At 33.5% G+C, this 18436-nt stretch overlaps 1 protein-coding gene across 1 annotated transcript in view; it reads right to left on the bottom strand.

The window, feature by feature from the left end:
* LOC126880905 (retinal homeobox protein Rx-like) overlaps positions 1-18436 on the bottom strand; it is an 89911-nt gene that overhangs the window by 16001 nt on the left and 55474 nt on the right. The window contains exon 2 of the mRNA XM_050644980.1: positions 6972-7202. Within this exon, the coding sequence (XP_050500937.1) occupies positions 6972-7202 (231 nt within the window). The remainder of the gene's footprint in view (positions 1-6971; positions 7203-18436) is intronic.

Raw genomic sequence — 18436 nt, 5'->3', positions numbered from 1 at the left:
CCACTCTGAAAGTGATCCAAGTATACGCCCCAACCAAAACAAAAGCCACGATGAAGAAGAAGGAGAAATATTTTATGATGAAATAATAACAGCTATAGAAACAAATAAAGCAAACTACGAAATCCTATTAGGAGATTTTAATGCTACATTGGCCAAAAAAGAAGAAGATTATGAACATTTAATTGGCAATTATGGCTACGGGAAAAGAAACGATAGAGGAGAAATGCTTCTCAATTTCATGAATGAACATAACATGTACTCAATGAACTCCCTTTTCAATAAAAAAACCAAGCAGAAAATGGACGTGGATGAGCCCCGATAAAAAGACAAAATATGAAATAGATTATATCTTAACGAAAAATAGAAACCTAGTTAAATACGTATCGGTATTAAATCAGTTTGACCTAGGAAGCGACCATAGATTAGTAAGAACAAAACTAGTAATAAACAAAAAACTACACCGAGAGAACAATTTCTTTTCTCCTAAAACACCGATTTCTTTGAGCAATATTTCTTAAAAGTTAACATATCCTATTAACTTAAACATACCGGTTCACATATAAAGAAACGAGTTTTTTAAACACAACTCAATAATTTCTTACAGATAATTTCTTCAATACTAAGAAATGCATTAATAGTTACATTTAATTTTCTTATCCTAAAGTTTTTATTTCTTAAATTGAAAACTACAAATATTTTGCAGTATAAGAAATATAATGTTAAGTTAATCCATAGTTATATTTGTGAACAAGAAATTTTCTTGCAATCAAATAAATATTTTAAACCACAAGAAATAATTCTTTAGAAATACCCTCTGTAGTAACTGTGGTTATAAAATAAAAACTTTGTCATTAATGCCGAAATGTTACTTGCAAAGAGATTTTCTTCCACAAAAGAATTGCGCAGATTAACTATTTATGATTTAGTCGTCAGTGTTTGTCAAGATGGCGTGATATGTTCATGTTCATATAGATGGATTTTTGATTTATTGGTGTTCTTTAAAAATTAACGGATATTTTGAAGGTACGTACATATATAGGTATTAAATAAAAGCAAATTGAGTAATTTAAGATGTAATAATAATATTGTTTCGTATCCGAATGGTTAAAAAAGAAACATAATAGTATCTTTATATGCCTTTTAGGTATAATGATGGACGACTCTGAAATAAAGGAGCTTATTATTCTAACTGGGAAATATGGCACAATTTAAAGCTGGGACAGAATGATATAATATATAGCTTCAGAACAATATTAAGAAATGAGTTATTAACCAACTGCGGGGCCTTCCAGAAATTGTAGAACTTCACACATGTAAGTACCTTTTTAAAAATGTGTATACTTATGAGTATCAACTATAATAGGTTTCTTGAATGTATCGTCTTCTATAAAAATATACAATACAACGCTATATCAAACATGGCGGGTGCAACGCTAAGGATGTTTTCTGTTAATTTATTTGAGATAAAGAAATCAGTTAGTCTAAAAAAATATATGTTTATGGTTAAAAATGTTATTGCCGAAAACCGTGAATTAGTTAATATGTATTAAATGACTTAGATGTAAACTAATAATACTTTCCCGTAATAAAATTTCTTAATTATTAGGTATGCTGTCTCTTTTAGATTATAAAAATTAAGAAAATTACATATTATTATGTCTGCTTCAATGTTTTACATTGGTTGTATTTTCCCTCATGTTTTAGCTAAACAATGTTTATTGTGTGACTTAATATTATACAGATAAATAATTAATATTTCAATAACAAAAAGAAAAAAATAATCAAAGATGTGTAGGTTAAATAATGCCATGTTTGAACTAAATATGATTGATTATTATTAGTATTAATAGTTCTTATGTGGGGCCGTGTATTTGTTTCTTTTTTGTATTTCCTAAATTTGTCAAAATAAATATCTATATCTTTATAAAAAATTTTTATTAAAGTAAGTTTACTCTTTCTACATAACGATTTTGTTTTAGTGAATTGCTGATATACAAGGAGCTATTAACAAAAGAAGGAAAATTTGAGGAAGTTGGATTGGCCTCTCCATCCATTTATTGTTGTGTAGAAGCCAGTGGTTTAAGAGTGGAGAAAATATTTGTATGTAATAATAACGTTTTATATCTTGTTTTATTAATAAATAATGATTTTACCTTAACACAATGATTTATTTCGCCGTATGTAATATCACTTTATTTTCAAGAAATATTAACTTAACTCTAAATATACGTTTATCTCTGTGAAATATATTTCTTAACATTAAATACATTAATTATTAATAGTAAAATAATAATATTCCTTACTAAGAAATATTGTTGCTCAGAAAGAATAGTTTTGTAATGTGTAGAAAATATATTTTTATGACTAATAAAATTAATTAACATCAAGTGTAATTTCTTTCTGATAAATGGGTTTGAAGTTTGCCAGAAAGTGATAGTTCAATCATGTTTAAGATATATTTCTTTGGCTATAGTAGAATTTATTTGAAATATTTTAGAAAATTATATCTTACATACAAAGATATATTTCTTAGGCAATATGCCAAGTCGATCTTTCTTAAATATTAATAAAGTTTCTTTATGTCAAGAATTTTTTTCTCTCGGTGTAGAAAGAAAAAAAATATACAAATGAACATCTGAAGAAATAAACAAATAAGTAGTGAATTTAATAAAAAGATAATGCATGCATTAAATCAAGTTAACATGCAGCAGATAAACTCCAATCATATTGATGATTTGAATAACCTTATAACCGAAACAGTGAACAAAAGCATTCTGCAACTGAAAAAACCAAAAACAAAACACAATGAATTAGACAAAGAAATATTACAACAAATAGAAAAAAGGAAGATCTTAAATAAATCTAACAAAGAGGGAACCGCAGAATATAGAGAACTTAATAGGCAGATTAGAAGAGGAATCAGAAAACAAAAAAGAATAGAAGAAGAAAAATTAATAACAACAACTTTTAAAAAAATAAGAGTATGAAATGCCTCAGACCGACACTAGAACGACGTCAGATAATATCATTAATGGGAAAAGACGAAAATGAAATCACAACTAGAGAAAGCATACTAAAACGAATAGAAGAATTTTACACGGAACTCTACAGAACACATCAACAAGACGATGAAATAAGACCAGCACGGAAATTAATAAAAAATGTTGGATCGGAAATAATGCCAAAATAACAATTTCAGAGGTAACTACAGCATTGGTAAACATGAAGAGAAATAAAGCTGCAGGAGAAGATAGGATTACCACAGATATGATATTAGAAGGAGGTAAGGAACTCATTGCAATTGGAACTAAGCTTATAGATAGTTGTTTACACCAGGCCAAAGTATCTAAGAGCTGGAACAACTCTAAAGAAGTAATCTTATTACACAAGAAAGGTGATAATCGAAAGTTGGAAAACTACAGGCCCATCAGTCTATTGTCAAACCTATTTAAAATACTCACCAAAGTCATAACTACCCGACTAACAAAGAAAATTAGATGAATACCAACCATATGAACAGGCAGGTTTTAGAAAAGGCTATTCAACTTCCGATCACCTGTTAACCACAAAAATATTGATAGAAAAATGTAACCAATACAAGTTTCCAGTTTTTATAGCATTTGTAGACTACGAAAAAGCTTTCGACACTATAGAACACACGGCCGTAATAAACGCAATGCAAAATTGTAGAATAGACAGCAGATATATTAACTTAATAAAAGAAACTATAAACCAAGCTACAGCTACATACTACCTTAATGAAAATGAATACACGAACCCTGTACCATTAAACAGGGAAGTCAAACAGGAAGACACTCTATCACCCAAACTGTTCACATTAGTTTTGGAGGACGTTTTTAAAAATCTAAATTGGAAATATAAGGGAATAAATGAGGGGTGTAAAATCAAAGTCGGCAATCTCCCATTTCCATAATTTTGGGAAACCGCGAAAAACTGTAGAAACTAGCCAAATTAAATTAAAATAATAAAACTGATGAATAATCATATAAAATTTGGTTTGTGATCGGAGGTCCAGAAAGAGGAACTTAAGAAATTATTTATTTTCCTTTTTTTTTAATATTTTAGTTTGGAGAATGCCGTTTTTGTTTACAATGCTGTGAGATTGACGCATATGAAAATGATCTATAAGGATATTGCCAGTTTTGAAACTAATAAAACATCGTTGTGCCCTTGTGCCGGTGCCGGTAACTTAGTGAAGAAAAATATATTTTGATATTGAACAATAATATAACATGTAATAGCAATTTATGTGCATATCTCTTAAACTAAAATATCCGGAAGTTCGGGTATATATTCATAGGTTTCTACAGAGTTCACGACATTCACACTTGATCACGTGCGAGCGCTTCCTGGTTCTTATTGGCCGCAGTGGAGATTACCGTGTTTGGTATGCACACAGCTATGGATATTGCCGCTTTTTCCTGCTATTTGTATACAGTTAAGACCGCGTTTGGTTCTTACAAATAGTTTTATCTAACAGATAATAAAAAAGCACAACAGACGGCATCCCGAACTCAAAACCTGAAAAAGTGTAGATTGCCGCCTTTGATTTTACACCCCTCAAATATCAATGGCCGCTACCTCAGTAATCTACGATTTGCGGCTGACATAATCGTGATAGATACTGCCCTACAAGAACTGCAAACCATGCTTTCAGAACTACACACAGAATCTTCTAAAATAGGACTGAAAATGAATTTAAACAAAACAAAAGTCATGCACTCCGAAGAAACGATGAGAATAATAAACAACAAAGTTATAGAAAAAGTTGAAGAATATATATACTTAGGACAAAAAATAATACTAAATAGGGAAATTCGAACGGAAGAAATAAAAAGAAGAAGAAAGTTAGCATGGGCAGCATTCGACAAACTGAACTATATACTCAGAAATCAGCAAATTCAACTACATCTTAGATCTAAAGTTTTTGATGCATGCATTATTCCGATATTAACATATGGGGCACAAACATGGACAATCACAAAAAAGAATATGAACATACTCAGAGTCACTCAACACGCGATGGAAAGAGCAATCCTTGCCATATCACTTAAGGACAGGAAAACAAACACATGGATAAAACAGAAAACCAAAGTCACCGATGTGGTACAAAAATCACGAAAATTGAAATGGGAATAAGCTGGACATGTAGCTAGGAGGATCTTAACAAATGGCACAGAACAATTCTAACCTGGAGACCATACGAACACAAAAAACCCAGAGGCAGACCTCCTATGAGATGGACAGATGATCTGAAACAAACTGCCGGGAAAAATTTTCTACAAGTAGCGTACAACAAAAAACAATTAAAAGGAAGAGGCTTATGTTCAGATGTGGACGTGAATGGTTAGACGAAAAAGAAGAATAACCTAATAATATCAAATTTTGACTGTTTTTGCGTGTTATTTTGTGTTGATATGTTTATGAAATCTGTAACGTAGATGTAATTGTGTAAATTAAATTGATAATGTTTTGTACATAGTTGTGTGTTCATGTATTGTGTGTTGCATATGTATTGTGCATGTGCATGTTCTGTCTCTGTTCTTGATGTATGTTTCATGCTCGTTTACGTTGACACTTAGTGGTTTTGCTGTTTCTTCCACGTAGAAATTGTTGGATTTACAGGGTATTTAGAGTCGTCTTGTTTCAAAACCCGACAAATCCACTGAGGTCAAATGTTGGGAAATTCAAAAAAACTGTTTTGGTATGAAAGTTAAGCTTATGGGTATTCATTGGATTTGCTGGATTTTGAAACCAACCCAATATTTCAAATGCAAATTAAGATTAGATTTGGAAGGTTTTGCATCGGAAACGGAAATTCAGTATAAACTTGTAGAAGGCAAAATTAAAAATATGTTGACATGAATAACACAATATTCATAAAAAGTGGACTTGTCGGGTTTTGAAACTAGACGACTCATTTTAAAGATGCAGCTTTTGGATCTTGTGTTTTGTTGGAGGGGTTTTATATAGAATAGATCTCAGAATGACGGTTGTTTTGAATATTTTGATGATGCTGTGCTTGTTTTCTATCCTTTTCAAATTTTTTAATAAGCCCTTTACAGATGGTATTATTGTCATCTTTGGATATCTTCTTGTGAGTGTATCTGGAGTGCTTGTGGTGTTTTGTTGCTACTTTTCTTTAATCTTGTGGAATTCTTTGTTTATAAATGACAACAGGTAGTTCTTTTTAGTGAAATTCACAATTAGCAGGTTTTTTCTCCCTGAAATATATTTTCAATGGAGCAGATGCTTCGGTATCTTCATAAAGAGATTTGTTTAATTACTTTCTTGGTGTTTACGATGTGGTTGGAGTGGTAATTTAAATACCTGTTGGTGTGGGTGTAAGATAGACGGAAGAAGGGGGCCAGGTCGAAGAAGAATGCCATGGATTAAAAAGCTGAGAGAATGGTTTAACAGATCCCTTGCATTCCTTTTCCGAGCTGCCGGCAACAAAATTGCTAAAGCTGATTTGATAGCCAAAGCTTGATAATCTAGTACGGCACATGCAGAAGAAGTTGGTGTGGGTGGATTTCTGTAGTCATTTGTTGCATATCCTGTGTCTTTTTTGTAATTAGGACATTTAAAAAAGAAAGTGAATCATTGTTGTCCTGTTTCATGGCAAAATTAATGGATTCTTCTTTATTGATGATGTAAATCAGTAATTTGTTCAATGCCTCTGGCCTGTAGGAGATAAGGAAGAGCCGGTAACTAATCTGAATTTTTTTTGCGGAAGTCATTATCTAGTTGAAAATAAGTATTATCTGTGAAAATAAAATTGTTATTACATAACTCCATGATAGCTGACACATTTGATCCAAAAGTTTGTGCAATGTTTTGTAAATTTTATTTTCCAGTGATTTCGCTGGGTCATTTTTTAGTTAAGTGTAAGGTCCGCTTGTGATCAATTCAAGGATTTCCTCCTGGTATTAGTTTTTGTCCATAATTACAGTTGCGTTGCCCTTGTCGGCTGATAGTATTAATCTGTACTCATATTCTTTTAGACCTTTGATAGCTTTGAGTTTCTCTTTACTAACATTTGCTGTTGGCTGTGTTTTTCTCCAGTTCCTTTTTGCATAGTACCTACTGTACTCTTCATTTTTATGTGTTGGTAGTACTTCATGGACTTTTTCTACTGCACTGATTATGTCTAGTTTGGGATCTGTTGGAGCCTGTTGAACCTGTCAGCAATGTTGTTGTTTCAAACTTTTTTTACCTGTTTGGAGATTTATGTTTGATAGCATAGGTAGTATAGAATAACACTGACTTTTTCAATTCTTTACTTCATTTCAAAAAAAATACACTACTTGTCATTTATTTTAACTTCATTGCACAAATATGTTTTAATCTTTTCAATCTATTTTTGGAAATAAATAATTTGTAATTAACTATTGATTAATAAATTTCAAATTATTAAAAATTATAAATTAAAAATCATAATGTAAGAAGCATTTGAATGTGTCCGTGGCATATAATAAATATATAGTCATTTGCACAATTTGAACTAATCGTCTAATGCTCTTTATAAGTTAGTAGAGAAATAATTAAGGTCAACTATAATTATTCGATAATGCATTTAAAACTATCTCTTTAAACATACCAATAAACTTTTGATTAATGTGCATTATTAAAATTGCTTATCTCATTTCATCTCTGTCGTGTTCTTTATAAATTATTATATAAAAGGCTATAAAAAACGTTTCTTCAGAGCAATATATTGCTTCAAGTTAAGTATAATACTCTAAGGTACAGTTTTTTAGTGATAGGTTAAAATTTTAATTACTAACCTAGGTTCAATGTTACTCAATAGTTTAAGCCTTCTAGCGTTTCTCAGTGCTTTAAATCAGGTTAGAAAATACCGGTTAGCTAACCACTTCTCTTCTTCTAACTACGTCATAAAACCCACCAAATTGCATTTGCATATCTCAACCGGTTTTAAAGCAATAAATAAATCAGAAAAATTTCAACACCCCCTATCTCGGAAACGAAGCATTTGCGGACATAAGTTTATAAAGCAAACTGTCATTATTTTTTTATGCACAATTACCCTTTAAACTTTGCCAAATTATTTTAAATACACCCTGTATTGATAAAAAACATGTCTAGTTGTTAAAGCACCTAACTTGTTTATTATCCAACATAAGTGAATCAATCGAAAAACAAAATGTTGAGAAAGAATGAGGCTATAGTTAGGTTTTAATTTCAGTATTCTACACATGCTAGAATATTCCACAATTTGATGCAAACTTTAAGCAAAAAAACAGAGTTTGATCCGTACACACGGTATATAATGAAAATTTACCTGTTTAGCAACAATATTATTATAACGATATTGTCAAAGAATAAGGCTATAACATATTAAAAAAAATCACTTAAATCGGACAACAGGTTTAGGATATATAGGACATCAAAAATGACCCAGTTTAAAGGTGGCCGGTTAATTTTGACACAGCGTATATATTCGGATCCCGTACTATAGGCCTTCAATGCTTGTTAAGCTTTGTAAATAATAGCAAAATAAGGTGTGACGACCAAAACTCAAGGTGATGCTAATCTCACAAACAGATTACTAGAAAATGGGCAAAAGGGGTCCACTCACGGTCTTGCATAATATGGAGAAGATTTCATATGGGTATCCTTGTACCCAGGACACCATATAACAAGCATTTTGGTGACAGTTGCCTCCATAACTCATCAGTGTGCTAGAGGGAGGGTGGGTAATGCCCGGAGAGCATTGAGGCTTAAGGAGTGGTCGCTGATTCTCTGATTAAGAGGATTGATCACTCGGATCAAGAAACCAACGGAAAGAAATGGCAGAATTGAAGGAATACAATAACATACCAGCAAAAGAATAGGAAGGGAAGGATACTTGACGGAACTGTTTAAAGGAACGGAAAATAATAATCAAAACACTACCCTACCTGAATTAAGTCACGAAATAGAAATCAGTTTTCAGGAAGTAGAAATAGCCATAAATTCACTCAAAAACAGAAAATTACCAGGACCAGACGGAATAACTAACGAGCTTCTAAAATACGGAGAAGAAAGTATAACCCTAGAGATGACAAAACTTATACAAAAACTAATATTTCACTGAAAGATACCAGACACATGGACAAACAGCATAGTGATACCAATGTTCAAGACAGGAGACAAAGAAGATCCCAACAATTATAGAGGTATAAATCTACTGAACACAGCATTTAAGCTAACCACAAAAGTCCTAACCAACAAAATCAATAAACTAACAACTTTGTCAGATGAACAACAAGGATTCAGATCCGAAAGATCCTGCGTAGACGCCGCGTATTTGTACTGAGACAAATCACAGAAAAGGCCATTGAGTACAATAAACCAGCATATCTATGTTTTATAGACCTGACAAAGGCTTTCGAACGCATCCAAGTCGAAGATGTCTTACATTTACTGTATAGAAGAAACATACCAATCAATATTATACAAACCATCGAAAACATCTATTTTCATATTCGAATACAGGCAAATATAAATGGAAAACTACCGCAGTTCATACCAGTACAAAGCGGAATAAGATAAGGTGACTCGTTAAGCCCACTGCTCTTTAATTTAATAATGGACGAAATAATAGAAGCAGTGCGTAACGGTCATGATTACAGAATAGGGAACAAAGAAATCCAAATATTTATGCAGACGACGCCGTAATATTCGCCGAGACAGAAGACCATCTCCAAAGATTAACCCATCTTCAATACAACAGCCAAGAAATACAATATAATATTATCAGCAGAAAAAACCAAATGTATGACAACATCTAAATACCTACTACGATGTAAAATCGAAATTGATGGGAAAATAATAAAGCAGGAAGCAAGGTTTAGATATCTGGGAATAGGTATAACCAGTTACAAAGATGTTTGAAGAGGAAGTACGACAAAAAATCTTAAAAGCAAGTAAAGCGACGGGATCTCTTAATGACACAATCTGGAAGAACAAACACCTAAGACAAGACACAAAAGCAAGAATCTATAAAGCAGCAATTAGACCTATATTGACATACACGGCGGAGACAAGACCTGACACATCTTAAACGAGACGACTATTAGAAACAACAGAGATGAAAATACTCCGACGAATATCACGGAAAAGTCTGTTGGATAGGGAGAGAAGCGAAAACATAAGAAGATCGTGCAATGTAGAAGACATAAATAAATGGGTGACAAAACGGAAACAGGAGTGGAACGAACACATTAGTAGAATGGCAGAGAATAGGATAGTACGAATAGCACGAGATAAGTCACCATATAGACGAAGAAGTATTGGAAGACCAAGAAAAAGATGGTGCGATAACTTAAATAATTTATGAGGCTAATATTGAAGAAGAAACAGGCTTTAAAGCCTACATACAAGAAGGAAGAAGAAGAAGAAGAAGAAGAAGAAGAAGAAGAAGAAGAAGAAGAAGAAGAAGAAGAAGAAGAAGAAGAAAAAGATCACTTGGATCAATCCGCTTCATTCCAATGAATTATATCTATATAGCCGAATGTCCTGAGGGTCATGCAAGTCTGTAGAGTCAATAATTCACTACTATTGCTTGCCACATGAGAAATATAAACACGGCAGCACTCTAATATACAATATATGGGAACAAGATTACTTTGTAATATAATTTGACATATGAAATTTATTCTTTACCATTAAAAAGAATTACCAAATCCCTTTTAGATTTTAAAAAGTTATTTAAACAAAACAGTAAGTATCCATTTAAAAATATACCAATAAAATTACTCCCACTCAATAATTACCATCCACTAAAAGTTATATTTGTTCTTTATATATAATTTATATTTTTTTGAATGTATTGATTTTCTAATGTCATTATTTTGTTTGGAAAACATAAATATGTTTGCCAAGTAATCAAACTCCAAAGCCAATAAAAATGTCCTGTGTCAGTGGCAACTCGTTAGGACCTAATTGCGAAGGAGGTATACCATTAAGTATACTAGTTAGAGTTAAATAATATAAAATATGTAGGTACAATCAAAAGATAATATTATTGAAAACGATAATGAAACATTTTAAATTAAAAATCTAGAGTAATTAACATTTTAAAATAGAATAACTACAAAGTTTACATTAAAAATAATAATTTTAGAAAAATTTGTTTCACACCTATCCCATTTTCTAGTCAGGTATGTGTTTTTCAAATGATATTAACCGACTATTAACTAACTTTTGAATTAAGGGCTTAATATTATAAAGGTGCGTCCAGAAATGCTCCGAATGCCGTATCGAACCTCGTCGCGAACTTAAGTGTGGACGGCACCCTGCAACAACGTACCAAAACCGCGTCTCAATCAGGGTGCACTTACTCACTTACTTTCCGTGTCCGGAACACCAACAACTTTAAATTCTATATTTTCAATGGTTGGCCACATAGATAGTACTAAGGACAAAAAGATTGCTCGAAAACCCTTGAAAACTTGAGATTGAGATGAAAACCCTTCGAAAAATCGATGGTAAGACTCTATGTGACAGAGCTAGAAGTACAGATATACGACGGAGATGCAAGATGGATAACATTAATAACTGGGTAAGAAACAGAAGAACAGAATGGAATGGACAACAAAAAGGATAGTCAGGACAGCGAGAGACGGTTCCCCAATAGTTCTAAAAGAAACATAATAGTATCTTTATATGCATTTTAGATATCTGTATTGATGGATAACTCTGAAAGAAAGGATCTTATTCTAACTGGGAAATACGCCACAATTTAACTTAAAAATTATTTTATTGACGTTTCGACTTCCACCTTGGAGAGAATAATATATCTAATATAAAGCTTCAGAACAATATTGAAAGGAGGTATTAACCAACTAGGGGCTTCCATAAATGGTAGAACTGTATACAGGTAAGTTCCTTTATAAAATGTGTATACTTATGTATCAACTGTAATATGTTTCTTGAATGTATCGTCTTCTATATATACAATCCTACAATTCAATCATATCAAACATGACATGTGCTTTATTTGTCCTAAAGAAATATTAGTTAGTCTAAAAGAAACATCTTAACGATTAAGAACTTTTATTGCCGAAAACTGAATAAATTTTAAAAAACAGTAAATCCTTTATAAAAGGTGTATATTTAAAATCCCTAAAAAGGGCTACATCACAATCACATAACTAGTTTTCGACTGGTTTACCAGACATCATCAGTGCTTAACTAAAATGAATATAACCTGATAAAATAATGCAAAGATATTGAAATTTTGACTACGGTTAAAAAAGTTGTCGGTTATACTCACGTGAAGTTTACTTGCTAACCACCAAGATATAGTTTAACAAAAATATGTGGGTCAAAGCCCTATATAAGTGGTCCGTTAAGAAAACATCGGTTGAAAATGCCAAATAAAGCATAGATGTTTAAAGTATTTTAATATTATGCCCCAGGTAACATCTGAGCTGTGGTTTGACTTGATTACATGGTGAAAATATGATAGCAAGTGTCAATGAAATGGGTAGAGACCTCAGAACGATGACAAGACAGAAATGACAGTTCCACAGAAAGTTGTAAAAATTAGCCTGTCATATTTAAAGACTATGGTGTACAACTTGTTAAAATTAGAAATGATTTAACAACACACTCCACTGTGAAAATAGTCATTTGAAATTCAGTAAACTAGATGTTGTAGTTAAAAATGTATTTGCGTATAGTGTTAGTGGAGGTGGATAGGCAAACCACATTACACAAATGTTTGTATTCGAGAACTGAAGTCAGTGATAAAATCTTTTTGTCAAAAGACCTGTCAAAAGAACATGAACGGGACCCAGAAAGAAAATTAGACTTTTGATTTGGTTTTACTATAGATGAGTGTTATATGTTGGTAATGACAGATTGAATAGGTAGGGTGAGAATAGTCATATGTAGAAATATGATGGGGGGTTGTATGTAGATGAAAATTTATATAATGTGGATGATGATGTCAGTAATTTATATGTATGTTATATATAGATAAAAGTGGTTTGATGGCTGAAGATGAAAAAAAAAAGAAATATTGTGGCTTGTATCAGATGAATTATAAATGTGAATGTGAACGAAGCAGTACAAGGGGGGGGTGAAGTATTATTGTAAATGTGTTAAGAAAAAAGTTGTCGATGGAGTGGTTGGAAGTCCCGATTGAACGAAACATGTCGATTGACACAATTCGGACTTTTTTGTTTTTCTTTGATTATTTCTAGGTCCAAGTACAAGTCTAATTTTAAGAAGTCTTTCTGTGGGATGTTGTGAAGTAAAGCGACATCATCTCAACATCTCAAACACAAAAATCATACTTTGAATATCCCAGATGATGTCGCTCTGAATGATTATTTTTCTTCTTATTTTAGCCAAAAAATGTCTATTGTGTGATATTATACAGATAATTAATTAATATTTCATATACAAAAAGAAAAAAAATAAAAAAGATGGTAGGATGAATAAAGCCATGTTTGAACTAAATATATGATTGATTATTATTTGTTGAAATGCCAAGAATTGTTTTTGGATTGTAGACTATTTTACTGATACCTACCGTTCTTATACCAAAAAATTAATAGATATTATGTGGGCCCGTGTATTTGTTTTTTTTTTTGTATTTCCTTTTGTCAAAATAATTATGTACTTATATCCTCATAAAAATTTTTTATTAAAATAAGTTTACTCTTTGTTTTGTTTCAGGTAATTGCTGATATACAAAGTGCTATTAACAAAAAGAAGGGAAATTAAGGAAGTTGGATTTGCCTCTCCATCCTTTTATTATTGAATAGAAGCCAGTGGTTTAAGAGTGGAGAAATTATTAAAATTTGTATGTACATATTAATATCGAACGTTTTATATCCTGTTTTTATTATCTAATAAAGAATAATTTTACCTTAACAGAATGATTTATTTCGCCGTATGTAATATCACTTTATTTTTAAGAAATGTAACTTAATTCTAAATATACAATTATATCTGCGAAATATATTTCCTAACATTAAATACATTAATTAATAATGGTAAGATAACAATATTCCTTACTAAGAAATATTATAGCTCAGAAAGAAGAGTTTTGTAATGCAAAGAAAAAATATTCTTATGACAAATATAATTTCTTTCTGACAAATGGGTTTGCAGTTTGCAAGAAAGTGATAGTTCAATCATGTTTAAGATACATTTCTTTGGGTATATTAAAATTTATTTGAAATATTTTAGGAAGTTATATCTTACATGCAAAGATATATTTCTTAGGCAATATGCCAAGTCGCTCTTTCTTAAATATTAATAAAGTATCTTTATGTCAAGAATTTTTCTCTCGGTGTGGGAAGATGATCAGTGGGAAGACCACGAAAACGATGGAACGACAACTTACTGGAGGCACATTGAAAAAACAGACAGAGTCATGTCTATACAAAAAGAAGAAGAAGAAGTCCAAATAGATGGCCCGATCATCTGCTAAAATTAAGTCTTTTTCTGTGCAGGTCTCTCACATCTCCGTGCATGATAGTAGATGCCGGCTAGTCTGAACCGCGCCACAGTCGCAGGTATCGTCCTCCTGGTATCCCCATTTTTTCAGGTTACTAATAGCACAACGTGAAACGCCGGTTCTTAGTCTGTTTAGTGCTTTCCAAGTCGGATACAGTAAATTGTGTCCAGCAGCCATTTCCTCTGAGCTGAGGGAGGAAAATGTTTTGTGGTAGCTGACGCTTGACATAGGTGTCTTCAGCGCATCTCTAGCGCTTCGGGGATGGATCTTAATGTTTTCAGAAAGCTTTTCCGAAATTTTAGTCTACTTGGCTGAGTCTGGTGGTTATATAAGTGGTGTCTTAGGACCGTCTCCTGCTTTTTTCGTTCTACCTCTGATGTGTCCTTCCTCCTGTTAGGTGGTGGAGCAATCCCAGCTATGCGGTATACCTCTTCGATAGGTGTCGGTTTCAAGCAACCCGATATTATACGAACCGTTTCATTTAGAGCCACGTCGACGTTTTTTGCGTGAGCAGAGTTTGCCCATGCTGGTGCTCCAAACTACGCGACCGAAAAACATAATGCTAAGGCAGAAGTGCGGATAGTGTATGGTTGTGCTCCCCATTTTGTATTAGTTAGCTTGCGGATGATATTATTTCTGGCACTTACTTTCTTCTTGATATCTTGACAGTGGTGTCGGTAAGACAGAGTTCTATCCAGACGGACGCCGAGGTATTTTAGCGTCTCGTTGTGTTTCAGCATCTGACCACGCCATTCCACCTCCAGCGACCTTCAGGCATGCTTGTTTCTAAGGTGGAAAGCACATACCTGTTTTTTTGTGGGATTGGGCTTCAGATGATTTTCATCGTAGTATAAAGCTAAGTCTCCCAGGGCACCTGTCAGTTTCACTTCGACTTCATTGAAGATTCTTCCCTGAGCTGCCACATCCCACCTGAGCTGTATCATCAGCGTAAATAAATTGCCTTATTTATTGGTGTATGGGTTGGTTGTTGGTGTATAAATATGTTGTCCCATTTTTTTGGTCCCTCCACCGACTGTTCTTGGACTGGAGCGTTACGTAGAAGCGTCTATTCTGGAGGAGACTTACACTAACCTTGTTAGTCGGAAGTCCTTTGTAGTTTCGTAGTATTTTGCGAGTAGCCGTTGATGGTTAACTGTGTCATCGGCGGCAGTTGTGATGTCGGCAGGTCTATGAACGCTACTCCTGTTATTTCTTTTCGGTCAAAACCATCTTCAATATATTGGGTGAGATTAAGAATTTGACTGCAGCAGCACTTTCCGGGTCTGAATCCGGCTTGTTCTGGAATAATTTTAGTCTCCGTAGATTCAGCGATCCGGTTCAGTATCATTCTTTCAAATGCCTTGAAAAGGTGGCACAAAAGAGAGACAGGTCTAAATCGCTTTGTATCCACCGGATAATTCCCTGGTTTTAAGAGGGCAACCACTCTAGCCTTTCTCCAGATTTTGGGGATTAGTAATGTACGGATGCAGCAATTCATCATTTTTAGGAGCCACTCTACGGTTTTTAGTCCAAAGTTCTTTATTTGTTCTGTTCGTATGTCGTCCAGGCCAGTCGCTTTATTATCTTTCATTTGGTGGATAGCGCCTCTCATTTCCTCTAGAGGTGGTACAACCCTGATATATGTAATTTCAGTAAACCTTCCGATATCATCATTTGCATCTTTAACAGAGGTGTTGTGGTTCATCATTCATCATTGAGCTTCAGAAGCATGGACAGTTTGATTAATGATCTTTCTCCACTGGTCTCGGTCAACTGTTATATGTGCCGCCTCAGTATACTGTTTGTTGGCGCTGTCAACAAACTCTGTGGAGCTGCACTCTACTTTGTGATCGTTTCGATTGTTATGAACAAAAATTTTAGAGTAAACTTTACAAGAAAAACATTGATTGGGTTTAATTTCATCTAGAACCGAGATATCCGTGCAAGGAGCTGCCCAAGGAATTCGAAGTAGTTTCATTTCCATATTACAAAGGCCTTTAGTGTCGTCTATTCGCTTTTTTGACCGTCCAAGTCTCACATGCATAGTAAAATATGGAAAAGATCATAGTTGAAACGAGTCTCTTTTTGATTGTGACAGTAATATGGCAATCACGACAGATCACCTTTAGTTGTGGTATTGCCGATTCTGCAAGCTGCATGCATCTTTGACTAGATTTCGGGTTCAACCCTCTGCATTTAGGATTTGCAACTGCCTACCTATGTTGTTAACCAGAGCTCCAAAATATATCATACAGGAGACTACATCGCATTCCACGATAGTTAGAGTTGCAGGAATCCCAGGAAAATGTTGGTGGTCAATAACCAAACCGATAGTCCAATCCAGCACTATCTATCGCGGGTTTTTTTAGTAAGTCCTTTTTCTTCTTTTTGTATATGCAAGACTCTGCCTGTTTTTTTAATGTGCCTCTAGTAAGTTGTCGTGCCATCGTTTTCGTGGTCTTAGTTTTAGTGATCGTCTTCCTATTGGGGAACCGTCTCTCGCTGTCCTTACTATTCTATTTCTTTTCATTCGGCTTATGTGGTCATTCCATTCTATTCTTCTGTTTCTTACCCAATTATTAATGTTGTCCATCTTGCATCTCCGTCGTATATCTGTACTTCTAGCTCTGTCCCATAGAGTCTTACTATCGATTTTTTGGAGGGTTTTCATCTCCGCTGTTTCGAGCAATCTTTTTGTCCTCTCTGTGTCGGGTCGTGTTTCTGCCGCGTATGTCATTATTGGTCTGATGACTGTTTTGTAAATTATGCCTTTTATTTTTTTTCTGACATGTTTATTTCGCCATATTGTGTCATTTAGGCAGCCTGCGGCTATGTTTGCTCTATTCACATGATCTTCCACTTCTGTTTCGAGCCTTCCGTAGCTTGATAGTGTGATGCCTAGATACATAAGCTCCATCACTTGTTCTATTATCTGACCCTCTAGCTCCAATTTACATCTTATTGGATTTGCTGTTATAACCATGCAATTTGTCTTTTTTGGGGAAATTAACATGTTCAATTTTATGGCGGTTATGTTAAATTGGTGCAGCATACGTTGTAAATCATCTTCACTTTGAGAGATTAGTATTGCCTCGTCTATATAGCAGATTATTTTAAGTTGTTTTTCTCCCATTTGGTATCGTTTTTAGTTCTTACATTTTTATTATTTCATCCATGATCAGGCTGAATGATAAAGGACTCAAGGAACCCACCTGTCTTATCCCATTGCCGGTTTCAATTGGGTCAGTTAGTTCATCTAGTCCTATTGGGTCAGTTTTTAGTAAGTTAGTGATTTCTTCTAAAGAAGAGGTTAGCAGTGTAGTTTTGTCTACGAAACGTAAGTTAAATATCTTAACAATGCCTCCTCTCATCCAAATATTAATGTTCTAATAATAATAATAATAATGCCAAAGTTCTGGTTCATATCGAATATCAGTTTTCATATCGATTTTCAGTTTCCTTAGTTTTAAATTCATTTAGTTGCTATATTTCAGCTAGTCAGCTATTTCAGCTATTACATAGCTTTGCTATAACAAGGACAGAAAGATCCATGGAAAGACCAATGCTGAACATTAAACTTCCAGACAGGAAAAGAAGCGAATGGATCCGTAACAAAACAAATGTGACAGATGTCTCAACCCAAGTAGTAAAGATCAAATGAAATTTGGCCGGACATACCCTAAAGCAGAAAGATGAAAGATGAACTAAGATGATTATACATTGGAGACTGAACCACAAATGAAAAAGGGGAAGGTCACAAATACGATGGTCAGATGACGTGATTCAAAATGCTCAATATAGAGAGGTATGGAAGAAGAAGTCTATAAGAATAATGTACGTTTCGAACTGATTAGATAGATATATTTCAGATCTCTTTCATTCCTAGTCTTGTCTATACTATGTCTACAGATCTTTCTTAGATGTGTTTTTTTAAAT

This window comes from Diabrotica virgifera, chromosome 2, assembly GCF_917563875.1.
Source record: "Diabrotica virgifera virgifera chromosome 2, PGI_DIABVI_V3a".
In the NCBI taxonomy this organism is placed as follows: domain Eukaryota; kingdom Metazoa; phylum Arthropoda; class Insecta; order Coleoptera; family Chrysomelidae; genus Diabrotica; species Diabrotica virgifera.
This window is presented reverse-complemented; position numbering and strand designations above follow the sequence as displayed.